This window comes from Apostichopus japonicus, chromosome 22 (assembly GCF_037975245.1).
Source record: "Apostichopus japonicus isolate 1M-3 chromosome 22, ASM3797524v1, whole genome shotgun sequence".
In the NCBI taxonomy this organism is placed as follows: domain Eukaryota; kingdom Metazoa; phylum Echinodermata; class Holothuroidea; order Aspidochirotida; family Stichopodidae; genus Apostichopus; species Apostichopus japonicus.
Window position 1 is genome coordinate 2,812,311 of NC_092582.1, and position 15,826 is coordinate 2,828,136.

General features: G+C 37.2%; 1 protein-coding gene and 1 long non-coding RNA gene across 5 annotated transcripts in view; both read right to left on the minus strand.

Annotated features, from left to right (window-relative positions):
* Positions 1 to 15,360, minus strand: part of LOC139963797 (patatin-like phospholipase domain-containing protein 6) — a 38,612-nt gene extending 23,252 nt beyond the window's left edge. For 2 of the 4 annotated variants that reach the window (XM_071964957.1, XM_071964956.1), the window contains exons 1-11: positions 14,788 to 15,356; positions 10,932 to 11,013; positions 9,517 to 9,602; positions 8,721 to 8,812; positions 7,501 to 7,653; positions 6,228 to 6,387; positions 5,552 to 5,632; positions 4,287 to 4,415; positions 2,726 to 2,806; positions 1,377 to 1,533; positions 445 to 501 (exon numbers count right to left, since the gene is read on the minus strand). In XM_071964957.1, coding sequence (XP_071821058.1) covers positions 445 to 501; positions 1,377 to 1,533; positions 2,726 to 2,806; positions 4,287 to 4,415; positions 5,552 to 5,632; positions 6,228 to 6,387; positions 7,501 to 7,653; positions 8,721 to 8,812; positions 9,517 to 9,602; positions 10,932 to 11,013; positions 14,788 to 14,871 — 1,162 coding nt within the window. In that variant the 5' untranslated portion in view covers positions 14,872 to 15,356. Of the gene's footprint in view, positions 1 to 444; positions 502 to 1,376; positions 1,534 to 2,725; positions 2,807 to 4,286; positions 4,416 to 5,551; positions 5,633 to 6,227; positions 6,388 to 7,500; positions 7,654 to 8,720; positions 8,813 to 9,516; positions 9,603 to 10,931; positions 11,014 to 14,787 lie in introns of all 4 variants that reach the window. The other 2 variants (XM_071964959.1, XM_071964958.1) reach the window with 2 other exon arrangements.
* Positions 1 to 15,826, minus strand: part of LOC139963808 (uncharacterized) — a 201,389-nt gene that overhangs the window by 173,277 nt on the left and 12,286 nt on the right. The gene's annotated exons all lie outside the window — the stretch shown is intronic.

Sequence of the window (15,826 nt, forward strand, 5' to 3'; positions counted from 1 at the left end):
CGCTAAAATACTTGCATTTTACAAAATCTATGAGATTGACTTGGTGTCACTCTGATGGCTTCAGTAATACACAGCGGGTAGGATATAAAAAATGCCAGAATTGGCTGCCAAAAGCCTGAAAGAAATGCTTCAAGATGTTGTTTTGGTACAAAACAAAGTGGCTCTGTTCTAGCAGTTATATTTCATTTCATTTATTTGTTTCTTCCCAATATAAATACAGAGAAGTTAACTAAGTGACAAAACATATCAACAACAGGGAAAATTTGTGAAAGGAAGCGCTCCAAAAAACCCAGAGGGCTTGTCTAGTAGAGCGCTCCCATAAGTAAATGGAGAGAACAATACAAGAAAACAGTAACACTTATATCCACCCACACACCAACCCAATACGTATAATCTATAATATCTCATTTATATTTTGATCAGCAGAATACAACATCAACTCACCAGGTGCACTCTCGTACAGTTTACGATGTTTCTGCTCCTTGTCACTCTCAGATGTCTCTACAGAAGAGGAAGAAAAGTGTCAATTCAGAACTATCTTCCTTCATCTCTAAACGAACTTGAAATGTCTCTGGAAAATATCACCTTTATGATATAGCGTTTATTTCACGATACCTTTATATCCTTTTTTTAACTCTAACTTTAAATTTTACAGAAGAGTCATTCAAAAAATTACCGTAAAAGTAAAAATTTTCACCGACATGTTTTACCTCTGTTTATGTAGGACTAGAATTTATATGACCGGACATTATATTAACAACAGACGTGTCCACGAAAAAAACCTACTTAATAATAATAAATAAGTTCTTAATATAGCGCCAAATACCAAAAGGCCTCTGGGCGCTTTACAAAACCTTAAACAAATAAAAAAATAAAAAGACAGAGAAATCAAAGGAATAAAAAAGTCTAGAAAACACATAAACGAAAATTAAACAGTATGTAAAATACGAACACAAAAATCTAAAAACATGAGAAGACTATAAAACAGACCAAAAGCTATGTAAAACAAAACAAAGGATAAGCACATAAAATAGAGTTGTACAAAAGTAAAAGTCTAGCAAAAAAACAGGATACCTCGATTCCTGTGTTGCTATGTACTTTTATAGGCACTGAGTTGTCTTCTTTCACTGAACCAATACACTTCCTCGTGTCGTTCATGCAACCAACTAAGCTCAGCTGTGACTCGACTCAGCGTTGCCTCAACCATCGATCATTGAGAGATGGGGTAATTTGGGACGAGTTTGAAAGCCACATTTTCTACATCTTTTGTTCTGAGTCCAAAAATTGGTTATTAGACTAAGACATGGCAGAAAGGGTGTATAAAAGGGGGGTGAAAAAGGCTGTATGGATTCAAACAAGGGGAATAAAGTCCTCACCAGATTTAGTAGTTAATGTTGCCGCACTCTCCGTCTGAAACTGTACTCCTCTCTTAACGCCCTCTGACGACCCAATCGGAACAGACAAGTTCCTCCTGATGGGACTGTGTTGTTTCTTTATGCTGTGTACGGATAAGGTCTTCGCACTTGTATTTTCCTTCCAAAATGAAGAAAAAAAGTTTATCGAATATGAATGTCACAAATACAGCATATGTTTCTGTTTGATACTAACACGGAATTCAAGTTATATGGATAAAAATTGAAGTAGAATATTGGTCATATTATTCAGCTGACCAGAATTGTCATGTCTGCCAAAGGTTAATCAGCTATATATAACTTAAGACACGACCAAATTGATCAACAGGCGGTGAAATTATTTTCCGAGGGTTTGAATCCTTGCGACATGTACAAATGTACTGCGTAAATTAAAAGAAATACATCATATGGAAGATGTCTAAACGATAAAAGTTGCATGACGTGTTAGCAAAAAGACACCATCGATCTTTTTATCTTGCTTTTAAAATTTCATCACAGATGCAAAAACAGATGCACTTGTGTTCCCTTTTCTTCTGAAGAACAAATTAAGATGGCAGAAAGCTTTCAACCTTACTGCACAGGGTTTAACAAGGCCAAACATGTCAGCCACGACTGAATATTAAGAGTTTGATATCCACAGAGGTTCAAAGGAGACACATTTAATTTACTTCAAGTGGCTAGAAATCAGCAAAACTGCCAACCTTGCAGTGAACCAGTACTAACATTTCAGATTAGCCACTAAATAACCTGCGATATTTGTACAAAACTTTGCTGTAATACACAAACACAATCTACAAGAGAGAACCTTCATCACACTAAATCTTTGACAAAAAATACCATCGTCAGATATTGTGCGGTTTCCTTATTTACAAAGTTTTAGCCATAAATAAAGTCTGGAATTTTTTATCCTATCAGGATCTTCTTCAGAGGAAGATTGACATAGTTGTAAAAAGACAGAGAGTTATAAAACATCAAACAGAATAACAGAAGTGTGATCATATTTTTCTTTTTTTTAACAGAAAATTATCATTTGCACTTTGTACTATTAAACATTTGTCAATGAAAAGTTATAAATCATAGGTTCTAATTTATCTGTCCAGTTCTATGACAGTTGTTTAGATCCGAGATGTAGAACAGGTTTTACGAACAAGCTTAGTTTCTACAGACGGTCTTCAAAATATCTGGTATTTTTTTCATAAAAAAACATAACTTACCTTCTTCTCACTCCGGGGAGGGGAGTTGGTTAACAAAGAATTCTTGAAAAATTTAATTATCAAAACATCAAAGAAAATTAACAGAATCAAAAGATTTACCATTCTTATGAGTTCTGCAGTCAGTCCAAGCAAGTTATTCAAAGTCTGAAAAGTAACTCTTTGCAATCTTATTAACATCATCTGTAACAGAAGAATGGGAGAGGATATAATTTTACAGATTCACATGGAGTTCACAAAGTATTTACAATTTATTCAAGGTAAAGTTAGATTGCTTGACATAGGTTGAAAATCTCAATCACAATACCACCAACTCACAATTGGTAAATGAGGCCTAAATTCTCATTTCTTTTTTTCAATTCTCTGAAGTTTAATGGTTTTGGGTATTAAAAACTCCTTGGTAGGTTTGCCAAAAGTTGACTGAAATTGGTATTTTTAAACAAAATTCAAACAGCTGTTTCAAGTTGTTTTTTTAATATCAAGCGGAGCGGTTGGTAAAATGAAATATGCTTTGTTAACCTGGAGGGTCATTCTTTTGACCTAAAATGACTGGTTTATTTTATTCGTTTGCATATGTATGTGTGTGCGTGTGCGTTTGTTTTGTATTCTGACCGGGGACTTGAACAAAAGAATTCCAGGTCCTCGGATGTGATTTCTAAAGAATCACCACGTCCTCGAAAGAATTCTATTGTTATGGGGTATTGTTAAGGTTAGGGTACGTGGATTTGAACAATGGAAAATACAATGGGGTCCTCGGTCTGAATGTAATACAAACATGTGTGTATGTGTGTGTGTGTGTATGCGTTGACTTGTTTTTATTCTGACTGTGGACTGGAACAAAGGAATTTCAAGTCCTCAGAGGTCATTTTCAAAGAATCACCATGTCCTCAGAAGAATTCTATTGTTAAGGGGTTTTATTAAGGTTAGGATTTCATGGATTTGAACAATGGAAAAAATAATGGGGTCCTCAGTCTGAATGTAAAACACACCTACTTATGAGTGTGTCTTTTTTTCTTTCACTCTTTATGAAAGAGTCAAAATTGAAGAAATAACATACCATGTTGTGATAATCATGATAGAGAGGTTAGGGTCTCTACAAGCACTGAGGCTGACAAGATCAGTTTGTTAATGTCAAAACGGAATATATATTAATAGTAACACACACACGATCATCGATCAAGTACTGATGGAAAATATCAATTTACTTATACATGAACAAACATTTTACTGGAATAATTTTATAGAAGAATCAAAATCGGACTTAACAAATCATGTGCAATTTTCTTAAGTAACCCTAACCTTCAAATATTATGTGTCCTACAACAAGTCTTTTGACTGTTTGCCCCAAATGTGTAGGATTATGAAAGGCAGTGTTTATCATCAACTTTGATAATGCTGCTAAACCTGCAGCTTCCTAATGTGACGTCGGCAGAGCCAATAAACAGGAGAAAATATGTATCATGTCGTAATAATCAGTAGATACACGATAGCAGGTTATATAAAAGCATTCACGATGAAGGACGTTTGTTCATAATGAAATTGCATGAAAGAACACAAGATGACATGAAAACTGGTATCATGGATTCAAGTTTAAGCACAAAAGTTTAGTGGAACAATTTTTAAGGATTAAATGAAGTTTGAAATTTTTTTAATTGAGACTTACTTGTACAATCCTGACCATTGAATCAGGGTTGTGCTTGAAGACTTTCTGGAAAGATTTGGCAGGCAAGCGGAGAACGGTAGTGTCTTCCTTAGCTTTGGCAGACACGGTCTTGTAGGTAGCTGTGTACCCCTAACAAGAAAGAATTCGGAAAAGGTGTGTTTTTCCATGTTCTCTACCGGAAGTGTTAACCAGAATGACAGACTTTTACATGTTAAGCAAGAACACAAGTAGGCAAGATAAGGCCAAAATATAACAAAAAAAAAATACAACTGCATGGTAAATACTCAGGTAACTAGCAAAAACTGCACCTTTCATTTTACTTAATCCTTTACTTGAAAAAAGTCAGCCCTGAAGTGATGGGGTAACATTATCGTGGCGGCACACATAATGCTCAGCAGGCTAAGCAAGATATCAAAGATACACCATGCATCCGTTATTCTACATGGTAAATATATGATCGTACTGTCAAAAAAACAACTGCATCTATTTTATACTTAATCCTAAAATACTTGGTGAAACTCTTGAAGTGTTGGGGTGATCTTACCGTGGCGGCACACATAATGCTCAGCAGGCTAAGCAAGATATCAAAGATCCACACCATGCATCCGTTATTCTACATGGTAAATATATGATCGTACTGTCAAAAAAACAACTGCATCTATTTTATACTTAATCCTAAAATACTTGGTGAAACTCTTGAAGTGTTGGGGTGATCTTACCGTGGCGGCACACATAATGCTCAGCAGGCTAAGCAAGATATCAAAGATCCACACCATGCGATCTGTTATTCTACATGGTAAATATATGATCACACTGTACAAAAAACTGCATCTATATCATACTTAATCCAGTGGCGTAGCCAGAGGGGGGACAGGGGGGCAATGCCCCCCATTTGCTTTGTGCTAGTCTTGCCCCCCCCCAAAGAAATCCAGTCACGTATTCAATTACTTCTTTTTTACATTTTTCGAGTTCTAATCACAAGTATTCATACATCAGGGCTCATGTTCATACTTCATATAAGGTCAGAACTTGGTAATCAAACCGAAAGTGTGTCATGTTCCACTGAACCATTGGATGTGTATCTGTGCAGACAAGGTGCCCATTAATACATATATTTCTTGGTAATTCCTACCATCAACCATCACGGGATTGCCCCCCTTAAGAAAAATCTTGCCCCCCTAACAATAGAATGCTGGCTACGCCACTGACTTAATCCTAAAATACTTGGTGAAAACTCTTGAGGTGGTGGTGGGGTGTCATCTTACTGTGATAACGTCCATTATACTCAGCAGGCTATGTACACTGTCTCCCTTAGTAACTTCTTTCACATGAAACTCGGCATTATCCTAAAAGAGAAAAGAAATGCATATAACATCCTCTGATCTATTTCAATGAGAAATGAACTGTCGTACATTCCGTGCTGTCTAAGAGTAAACCAAAGTAAAACAAAAACTTTTAGCAAACTGCTTATCCATTAAAGAGCCTTCATCAGTTTTGAATAAATAATGTTATACTTTAACTATAATTATTCATTATTGATCACAATGTTGATTTTTTTGTAACAGAGATGGGTTTTTGCAATTTATGCTGAAATCTAAAATATTGCAGCACTTTAAATAACCTAATGATGTCATTGGTGCCCATGTCAACACTTTTACTCCTTTACCTTTGAATTTTTAAAAGGAAAAACAAAGAGAGAGAAAGATTTTCAGATCCTAAGTGATGCTATGACATCACAGATTTACAGAATGACAACACCCAAATAGTACAACATCTAAACTAGGATAACTGCCATATGGAAAACAAAAAATTCCTCTTGGCTGTTTTGGGTCGTTGTTCTTCACGTTGATCTCCGTCTCATCAGCTAACAGACGACGGTTAGGAATTTTGTGGCTCCTTTAAACTTGTCCGAAAACATTCAAGTTTTGGAGTTAAACTTACAGCTTCGGTGATGTTGACCGTCAGCTTGCCACTCTGTACAACGTAGATGCTGTCGTCCAGGTGGCCTTGCTTGAAGAGGAAGGCTCCAGCTGGTATGGACTGGGTCTCTATATTCTGACAGAGTTCTAGGAAGACAGGGCTCTCAAAATGTCCAAAGACTCTGAATTAAAAAGTAACAATTGTTTGAGGTTAAGGCCCTTAATAAAACAGGGATTTAACAACTTTACTAATTGACACAAAATTATTTACACATAAGAGAAAATGAGTAGGCCAAGATCTATCTAGATTGGTTTTAACATAGTTATGGTTCAGTGGCAGCCATTACAATGCACTGTGAGTCACATTGTCCAAGGTGGGGGCGATATTTGTCCAAAATAAATATCAACCCATTACACACATCAAAATGCAAATTTGTTGCATAATTTTGGTTACTCTGTGGTATAGTTATCTAGCTCCCCTTCCTCAACCAATCCCAACCCCTTCTTCAATGCTTTTACCCACTTCCCCCACCCTTCCCGGCCAGACTCAATGAACATTAGCGTTCATTGGCATAAAGCACTAATTAAAGACGATAATCCCAACTAACAAACATTTCAGAAACTTCAGTTTGGCATGGAAAGAAGCAAACCTGGTTCGAGGAGTAACGCGATAAATACAGACCCAGGGAATTGAGGAGTAAACCTATAAATATAGACCCAGGGAATTGAGGAGTTAAACCTCATAAATACAGACCCAGGGAATTGAGGAGTAACCCATAAATACAGACCCAGGGAATTGAGGGGCAACCCCATAAATACAGACCCATGGAATTGAGGAATAACCCCATAAATACAGACCCATGGAATTGAGGAGTAACACCATAAATACAGACCCAGGGAATTGAGGGGCAACCCCATAAATACAGACCCATGGAATTGAGGAATAACCCCATAAATACAGACCCATGGAATTGAGGAGTAACACCATAAATACAGACCCATGGAATTGAGGAATTACTCCATAAATACAGACACAGGGAACTGAGGAGTAACCCCATTAATACAGACCCAGGGAAATGAGGAGTAACACCATAAATACAGACCCATGGAATTGAGGAATTACTCCATAAATACAGATCCAGGGAACTGAGGAGTTAAACCCCACGAATAAAGACCCAGGGAACTGAGGAGTAACCCCATAAATACAGACCCAGGGAACTGAGGAGTAACCCCATAAATACAGATCCAGGGAATTGAGGAGTAACCCCATAAATACAGACCCAGGGAATACAGACCTCATATTCTTGAGCATATAGAGCACTTCTGTTGGTATGCGTAATTCCTGAGGCAACTGGAGCTCTGCTTGTAAAGCTGGCTCTAATATGGAAGACGGCGGCTCTTTCTGCTTCAGCTGTGGTTTACTCCCGATGTCCTCATTCTTCAGAATTCTGTGCGGAGGAGGAGGAGAAGGCTAAAAAGTTAGTGACTGACTAGTGTGTCATCACATATTCATATTATGCGCTGTTTATCAGCTGAACTTGACTGAACAATCACCTTAACTACTCAAAGTTATTCTTGGACTTGATTTCACCACGGTGTATATTCCCTAAATATCCCTAATGTATAACCCATTCCATAACTATAACGGGAACTACGAGGTAAGGATAACAAGAAAAGGTGCATATTCCAAAACTCCTTTGAGTATTGCTGTATTTCCCGGTTCAGCAATGCTTTATACCAGTCTACCCTACATCAAAGGTCGAGAGTAAGGAGAGACCAGTCTATATTCCTAGTTGACAAGAAACAATAATCATCGCTAATTTCTTGTCAGCAGTGAGTCAACAGCAGTTGGTAAATCCTGTCTCTGTTTTATCTTCGACAATATAAAATCACAACTGAAGTTTTGTAAGAAGTTAACATATATGTATACATGCTCCAAAATTCCTTGGTTCAGGTATTTCTTAGTGACAATGCTTACATGTCTACTCTGCACTTGCTCTATACCATCTACAGAACCAAGCAAAACCTAGTAAATCGTTAATTTCTAGCATAGCACTCTCCATCTATAAAATGCCATCACTTTTCTCTAATCACCAATTCACCATCCACTTCTCCTTCTTCTCAATTAATAATTCAGACTCTTTCTTGGTGAGTTAGCTCTGTATATTTAGATCATCCAGTTTTCGTGCCTTTTGGTAAAATCTGCTTTTTAAAGTATCTTAACCTTGGACACAAATAACTTTTGACAGCCAGAAAGACACTTTTCATAGTGAAACCAGAAAATTTAGCATTGTCCCTTTAAAGTTGACAGTCAAGCCTGTTACACTGATATTGCAGCCTAATAGATCATATAAACTCTGCTCTATGCTTTAATGTAATGGTTCCTGCCAACACAGTCTCTACATATAAGTAATTCCCTCTAATCTATCACTGCTAAGATTTAATTCCATATTTACAGACAACTGAATTCTCAAAGTCCTCAATTGTTTTTTTTTTAATTATTTGTTTGACTCACTTATGGATGTTGTTAACCAATCTGATATAATCTCTTTTCTTCATCTTCATCTGACTCGGTACAGATCGTATCGGGCCAGAAATCTTTCTTACCTACGGGCAAAACAGAGTACGATCCTCATTAACATAAGGTTACAAAGGTAACATAAGGTAAACATAGCAAACCCCAAAACAGGTAGGAAACATCCTATTTTCCTTGACATACATCCATAGGGGATGAGGGGCTGCAGCCCCCCCCCCCAACCAAATATCTTTGTGAAAATTTGGGCAATATGCTGAGAATTTTTCGGGCACCTACTGAAAGAAATATAATTTGTAATGATGTAGGTTAAAGGAAATCAATTGTTTGAAAAAAAATTGTCTTGGTAATTAAAATAAAGTTCTAAGCTTGTCTGACTAATTCGCCATTACTAATGTAAAAGCCAATATGATATGAACATAAACATGTTGAACGCTCGCAGAGCAGGCAAACAATTTTGGTTATATTTACAGCTCCCCCAAATCAACTTGGGCTCCTACGCCCATGCATACATCACAGTTACTACATTAATTTACAGACTGATTTCAAGTGTACTTGAAATAATTGGGCCGGCCACTTGCGCTTGAAAATCTTGACAATACCAAGAATACTCAACACCTGCATCATTTTCAGTATCGGTCTTGTTTTCTGTCACCATGGGAGTGTGAAAATTAATGAAAGTGATAACAAATCTTTATCACCTTATCTGTGTCGCTATGAAAGCAGTAAAATACGCAGGTGGTCAGCTTTAGGGAGGGATATACTGTATATTACTCACCAACGGTCTCATGAACTTTTTACTGTAAAATACAAATTTATCTCTCTTTCTGAATCGTAGCTTTGGTGGTGCTGGCTGCATCCTTCCTGTAAAGAGGCAAGACGATACCAAGTACAGTGTTTCAGTGAACTGGAAATGTGTAATCTTATTATAATATACTGTATTTCTCTGAGAAAGGTCTTACTTTATCCTCAAGCAATGATAATAAACATGTCTACGAGGAGAGAGAAAGCAAAGACAAATAGCACACAATCACATTTTTGCCAAACAAAAATATGCCCCATTTAGAACTAAACTATGGCTACAGAGATCTGTGAGATCTACGGGCTACGAGATTGGTTAATCACAGAGCTATTAACGGGTTGCAATGCGTAACTTGGCTATATTTATCTAACTCAGTAACAAGAAACACTGTCATCAGTATTTCTCAGTCTTATATTTAAATCTGCATCATGCTATCAATAGTTTGAGGCAGAGGTAGGATATTGATTAGGCCCCTTTTGTGACTGATATGAAGCTATTTTATGATAACAGCCCTTCTAGGGTTTTCAATCAATTTTCTACAATGGCCAGAAAGAAACATTGGTTAAAGCAAATGACCAAAGAGAACTAAAAGCTCTCATGATATGCTTACCACCCTGCATGCTCATGTTGCAAAATCAGTGAAAAGTTGTGGGGAAGAATTTTTGGGGGGCTTTGCACGCCTGATTGAAGTATTTTGTGGGCGGCTATGGAGAACAGCTGCATTAGATGATAATTAGTCAAGTTTAAGTAACATCAATCAGTTGCCATAGCAACAGGTTGAATTTCTCAACAACGATACTTCAGATCAACTTGTAATACCGTGTGATGGTTTGTAAAAGCTCTATGAAGTATTTCTTTCTTGCTTATATCTGTCCTCAATAGATAAAGACAATCAGGGCTTTAACCAGAAATAAGAAATGGGGAGTTGAATTCCTGGTTGGAGGGTGAACCAAATCAAGACCCGGAGAGGGCTCTTAAATTGTCTTTGATTGAGAGTGCTCATTCGTCAAATGGCGGAATCTTTTTTAGGTTTTCAAGCATATTAATCAGTCTTCAGTTTCCAAAATATATTAGCTTTTTATTGTGCGTAAGTTGCTTTTCTTTTATATTTTTTGTTGTTGTTGTTGCCACTTAGGCTGTCCAATCAAAAAAAGGCTAGGAGCCTCAGCAGTAAAAAATGTGTTGAGCCTAGGTTAATTGGGGATGTTTGGCTTCTGAAAAGTAACAGACTTTCTCAAGAGTTTAATAATTTGTTGTTACATTCAACACATGAATGTAATTTCAGGCATATTAGACAATGAGCAATGTTCTGCTGTGGAAATACAACTTGGACCCAGCTTCAATTTCATTTTTCACTATTTTGTGTATACATGTGTTACGACGCAACTCACTTTTTCTTCTTATCTGCATAATAATTAAAACGATCACAAGAATGACCAGCACACAAACTGCACCAAAGAGCACCAGAAACATCTGGGGGAAAAAAAGGAGTAACAATTAATACAGGTATCTCACATCATTATTAACAGGTGTAACCAGGTCTTTCAGAGAAACTAATTGTTGTTCGCAAATTTAAATTCGTCACCCCTCATTTTTCAAAGGGGAGACAAGAGTTTGGCTTTGCTATTTATGGATTCATAAACAACGGCTGTTTGATTATGTTGCTTAGTTCATAGTTAAGGTGACCATATTTTTTCCAATAAATCCGGGGACACGATGTTGATGTTGACCTATCATTTAGCTATAGGTTTCAAAGCTTCTTATCTGGTTGACAGAGAAAATGCAACACCCTATGTTGGAATGTTAGTAAGTGATTAAACTGCAAATAAATGCTTGACCTAACTGGAATTTAGTTAGGTGAGCTAGACATTAGGAGGTAGACGTTCATGTAGGCCTAGTGACAGTATAACTTTGAAGTTAAGTGATTCATTTTAAAGCAGGCCACGGAGACAACCTTCTTTCATGCAAAATTAATGTTGAACATCATTTTCTTCACAAGTACGAGCTGAACAGTTTCTTGGTCTACACTTGACATTGAAATTTTTGTGAATTGTTTTCGGCATTTGACCACCTATCAGCTGACCTATTTGCAGTTCCTATCTCACAAACTCTGACTTTTAGGTTTAAAGAAACCATGTTTTTGTTTTCCTTTGGAGGCAGTTGGATCTAAATTTCAGGAAATATTATAGACTAGGTAGACATGTAGTGGTATTACAGCAAGTTTAGACCCATCCTATCATATCAGGGTTCTCACCAGGCCATTTTAAATGGGTGATGAATTCAATTTTGCCTCTCAGTGCACGGTTTGAAAAGTCGAGCGCCTAGTTTGAAAATTGTAATAAATAATCAATTATGCTAAAAAAACAAAAAAACATGTGGACCTTTTTGTCATCAATTCAAACATAGACTTAAATATTCACACTTTTTTTATCTACACCCTTTTTATCTGTTCATCTACTCCCAATTGCAACCATAGTGTCTACAATTAGAACTCTCTATTCCGAATGTTGTGTTGTACCCTGTATGTGTATCACGTCAACACTGCATACAGCAGTAATGACTTTTAGTGCACGAACAAACGTGGAGATCAGCGCCACGGCACATACACAACTTTCTTTCAAAGAAAGTTTTCCAGTGAATCCACCTCATACAGCTTAATCATTGTTAGAAAAGGAAAGGCCCGCCCATCACTAATATGACAAACTTTCTATTGGCTGACACATTGATCAATTTCGTCTCATTCATCTATCTTTCTATGTGCAAACATAGAGATTGCGGGATTAACATAAGTGGGAATACCTTCCTAAATAGCCATAAGAAAAATTTCAATCACAATGAGTAAAGGAGAAATTTCAGAAAAGGGGTGGTTTTTTTTTACCCCGGCTGTTAGTCATTTTTGGGGTAAAAAAAAACCCTGCTGGGGTAAAAAAAGTCCACACTGTTAAAACAACATACTACCAAAGAAAATGTGCAAAACCACCAGAAATATTTTCAGCACACTTTAGAAAAGCTTTATTTGGGCATTTTCAATCGAGTTCTGCATGAATTAACCTATTGCCAAACGATAAACTCTGGGAAACAAACCCCACCTTCCGAGACTAAGCAAGATTCTATCAGGACTGTTTAATACCCCCTAAAACATTATTGACCATGTTTTATGAGTTTTATTCTATATATTAGTATCACATCCAACTGTGGGGTTGGGACTTAGGGTAGAGAATAATTTAGGACTCTAAAAATAACAAGATAACCATATACAGCAGACATATATTGTGTTAGGCTATAACACTAGGCTAACATAGCAATAACTTAGGTTAAGAACAGGCAACAGTTAGTTATAAAAATGTAAATTATTATATTGGTAGAAATTAGAGGAGCATAGATATACTCCCTGTGTCAATCATATAGCAGTTCTAACATTCTGTGATAAGTATAAACCATTTTGGGAGGAAAATAGGACTGGTCTTTTTTTACCCCAAACGGACACTAAACCCTGGGGTAAAAAAAATCCACGTCATTCGAGAAAACTGGCAGATCGTGCGGGTAATTACATTACTGATTCATGTAGGTACACCTCTTGTTATCATAACCAAGAAACAAAAACCTCTATATCAGTTCTAATATTTTTTGCGGGATAAAGTTAAAGGACAGTGTTCAGAACCTAAATATTTGCTATTTTTAGAGTATGGGAAAAATCGGTGCTAAAAGTATCGGTACGCCGATGGAAAAGAATAGTAACAATCAATAAAGTATGTCAGAATTGACTTGGGCACCATGGTTTTCACATACACCATACAAAAATGTGTTTCAATTTCTCACAACTTGTAGTGGGGGTGGGTTTTTTTTTACCCCAACTACCCTGTGGTTTTTTTTTACCCCGATTTACTATACACACATAACCATAAAGTTTTAGTTACGGACTAAACACGGGTGCCCCGCTACTTCCATGGAGGAAAAAATGAGAGATGAATGTAACAATCATAGATTGTGGCCTTTGCCCCCCCCCCCCCCCAGACGAAACAGGAGCCAAATGCTTGCATACATTGTTATCATGATCATCGTACTGAATGTAGGCCCTGGAAGAATTGTTCATTTCTTTGCAAGAAGAACATAATGCTCTGCAAGGAGCCAAAATTTCCAGCAAGTGGCCAAGTTTTAACCCTTTTCTGGGTTACTTTTGAGTGAAATCAGTGAACGATCGATCAAACCATTGTACATTTTGCATGCAAGCTAAAGCCTATCATTTGTTCACATATGGGTAAATAATGATAACCCTGCTTCCACCCGTTCACAATTGGAACACTGTTCATCAGACTTCCACACAACAAAGTGGAAGTTGGAATCGTACTATTGTTCAATAAAAGATATGCAATTATTGCCAATTTTCTATGAGTAGGCAAAGGCTATTTATTACCTCTGGTAAAGTTTGGCAAGCACCTTGGCCTACCGTAACAGTCACAATTTCATCGCAAAATATTAACATAATAATGTAGTTAAGCAGCCATATGTGACTTTGACTAGATAGTCAAATTTTAAGATCATTTTTTTAAATTGTCTTTGCTTTATACTGTAGCCTAATACTAACAATCATTTATAGGTTATTGCAAAGTATTTGAACATTTATGAAATAGTAAATTGCGTGAATTTCAAATGGTTTGGCTGCTTCTAAAATTGCTAAAATCCCAGAGCTTAAAGGAGCTTTGCACCTGGATCCCACACATGTATTCTATGGACGTCTATGTAAATATGAGTAATCCTGTGTCATCTTTAGGCCTAGGTGTGTTGTAATCTGTATATAATTCTAGTCTGGAAAGCATGCTCATCTTTCAGGGATGTGCAGCGCATACTCATACTGGTCATTTCAATTCTTTTTTAATACTAGCCTACTAGGCCTATTACTAGTCTAGATATGTTATTGAAATGAAACAGTTCGTTAAAGTTCTATTTAGTGATAGGCCTAAGGCAAGGCAGGGTATTGTCTATCTTTTTCTTTTTTGTAAGGGTAAGTTTATTTTTCTTGATTCGATGAGATTTTGTCTAAAAAACAATTTGACGATCCGCGTTATTGTGCATTTGCGTTAGTTACCTAGTATCCTGCTACTGTGCGGTAGGTGTTTCACGAAATCGTCAAACGTCTCCGCTTGACTTCGTGTAGAGATATAGTTGAACATTCTAACATTGGTAATGAGAGTATCCTAACAGTTCTAATTCTAGCAACACAAATTAATAATTTGATGTCTGATTTACCATCTGCGTATGCTCATCGTAAGCTGTTGGCGGAATAAATTCCAGCTCATTATCCTCGGCGTCGAGCTCGGTGAAGAGCATCATGAAACTTGGATGAGCCGTCTGAAGGTTTAATTGCTGTTCAAACTAAGGCATCATTCGTTTACCTAGTTGTGAAATTTCTGCCGAGGACTTCGAGAGTGTAGGTGGATAAATGACGCATTCGTTACTGTCGAACTAACTGTACTGTAACGTGAATGAACTTCAAGTATAGGCTAGTCCTAACATGAATTCATAACTCTTTCCCTACACACAGTACATAGCCTACATGGATGGATACACACAATGACGTACTTATTGCTATGTATATTTACAGCAGCAATGGTTTCGTATGTTAGTAGCTCCTCACGTTAACGAATAAGGCTACCCACAGGTCAATTAATGTCAATGACCGACCATTTCACTAAATAAGCAAGGTTTATTTCTGGTGTAGGCTGTAATTTGCGGAGATGGTGGACTAGACTAGTGTCTTATATTACATGCCTGATGTAAAGACGTAGCCTATGTGTTATTGCGCTGAAATCGCATATACCATTACTAGACGCGCACAAGTTTATGTGTCGCACATTTTCTGCGCAGCTCAAATTAACAACAAGGAGACATATATATATGGCCCTATCAATGTGACGCGCGCATTACATCCTCTATCCAGTAAGCAATCTCAGATCATGTACTACTGTATAGCTAGGAGTGCAATCACCAGTGTTTTACTGAGAGGCGGGGCTAAGATATTATGTCGCCCATCGTAGGGATCTACAAGGGGAGACCCCTCCCCCATTTGAGAAATTTTGGTACACTGGAGGGTGCATAGTTGCAAAATGGTGCTATATTTTGCCCTTTTTGAACTAACAATGTCGTAGAATTTCTTCTGTTTCGATTGTACCGCATAAACATGTTATATATTTGTGTAGGGCCTACCGTACGGATTTGTTGGTAATTTTCCGTCCGCCAGTTGTGGAATTCCCCCCCCCCCTCCCCATTCTATTCTGGAAGCCGACTA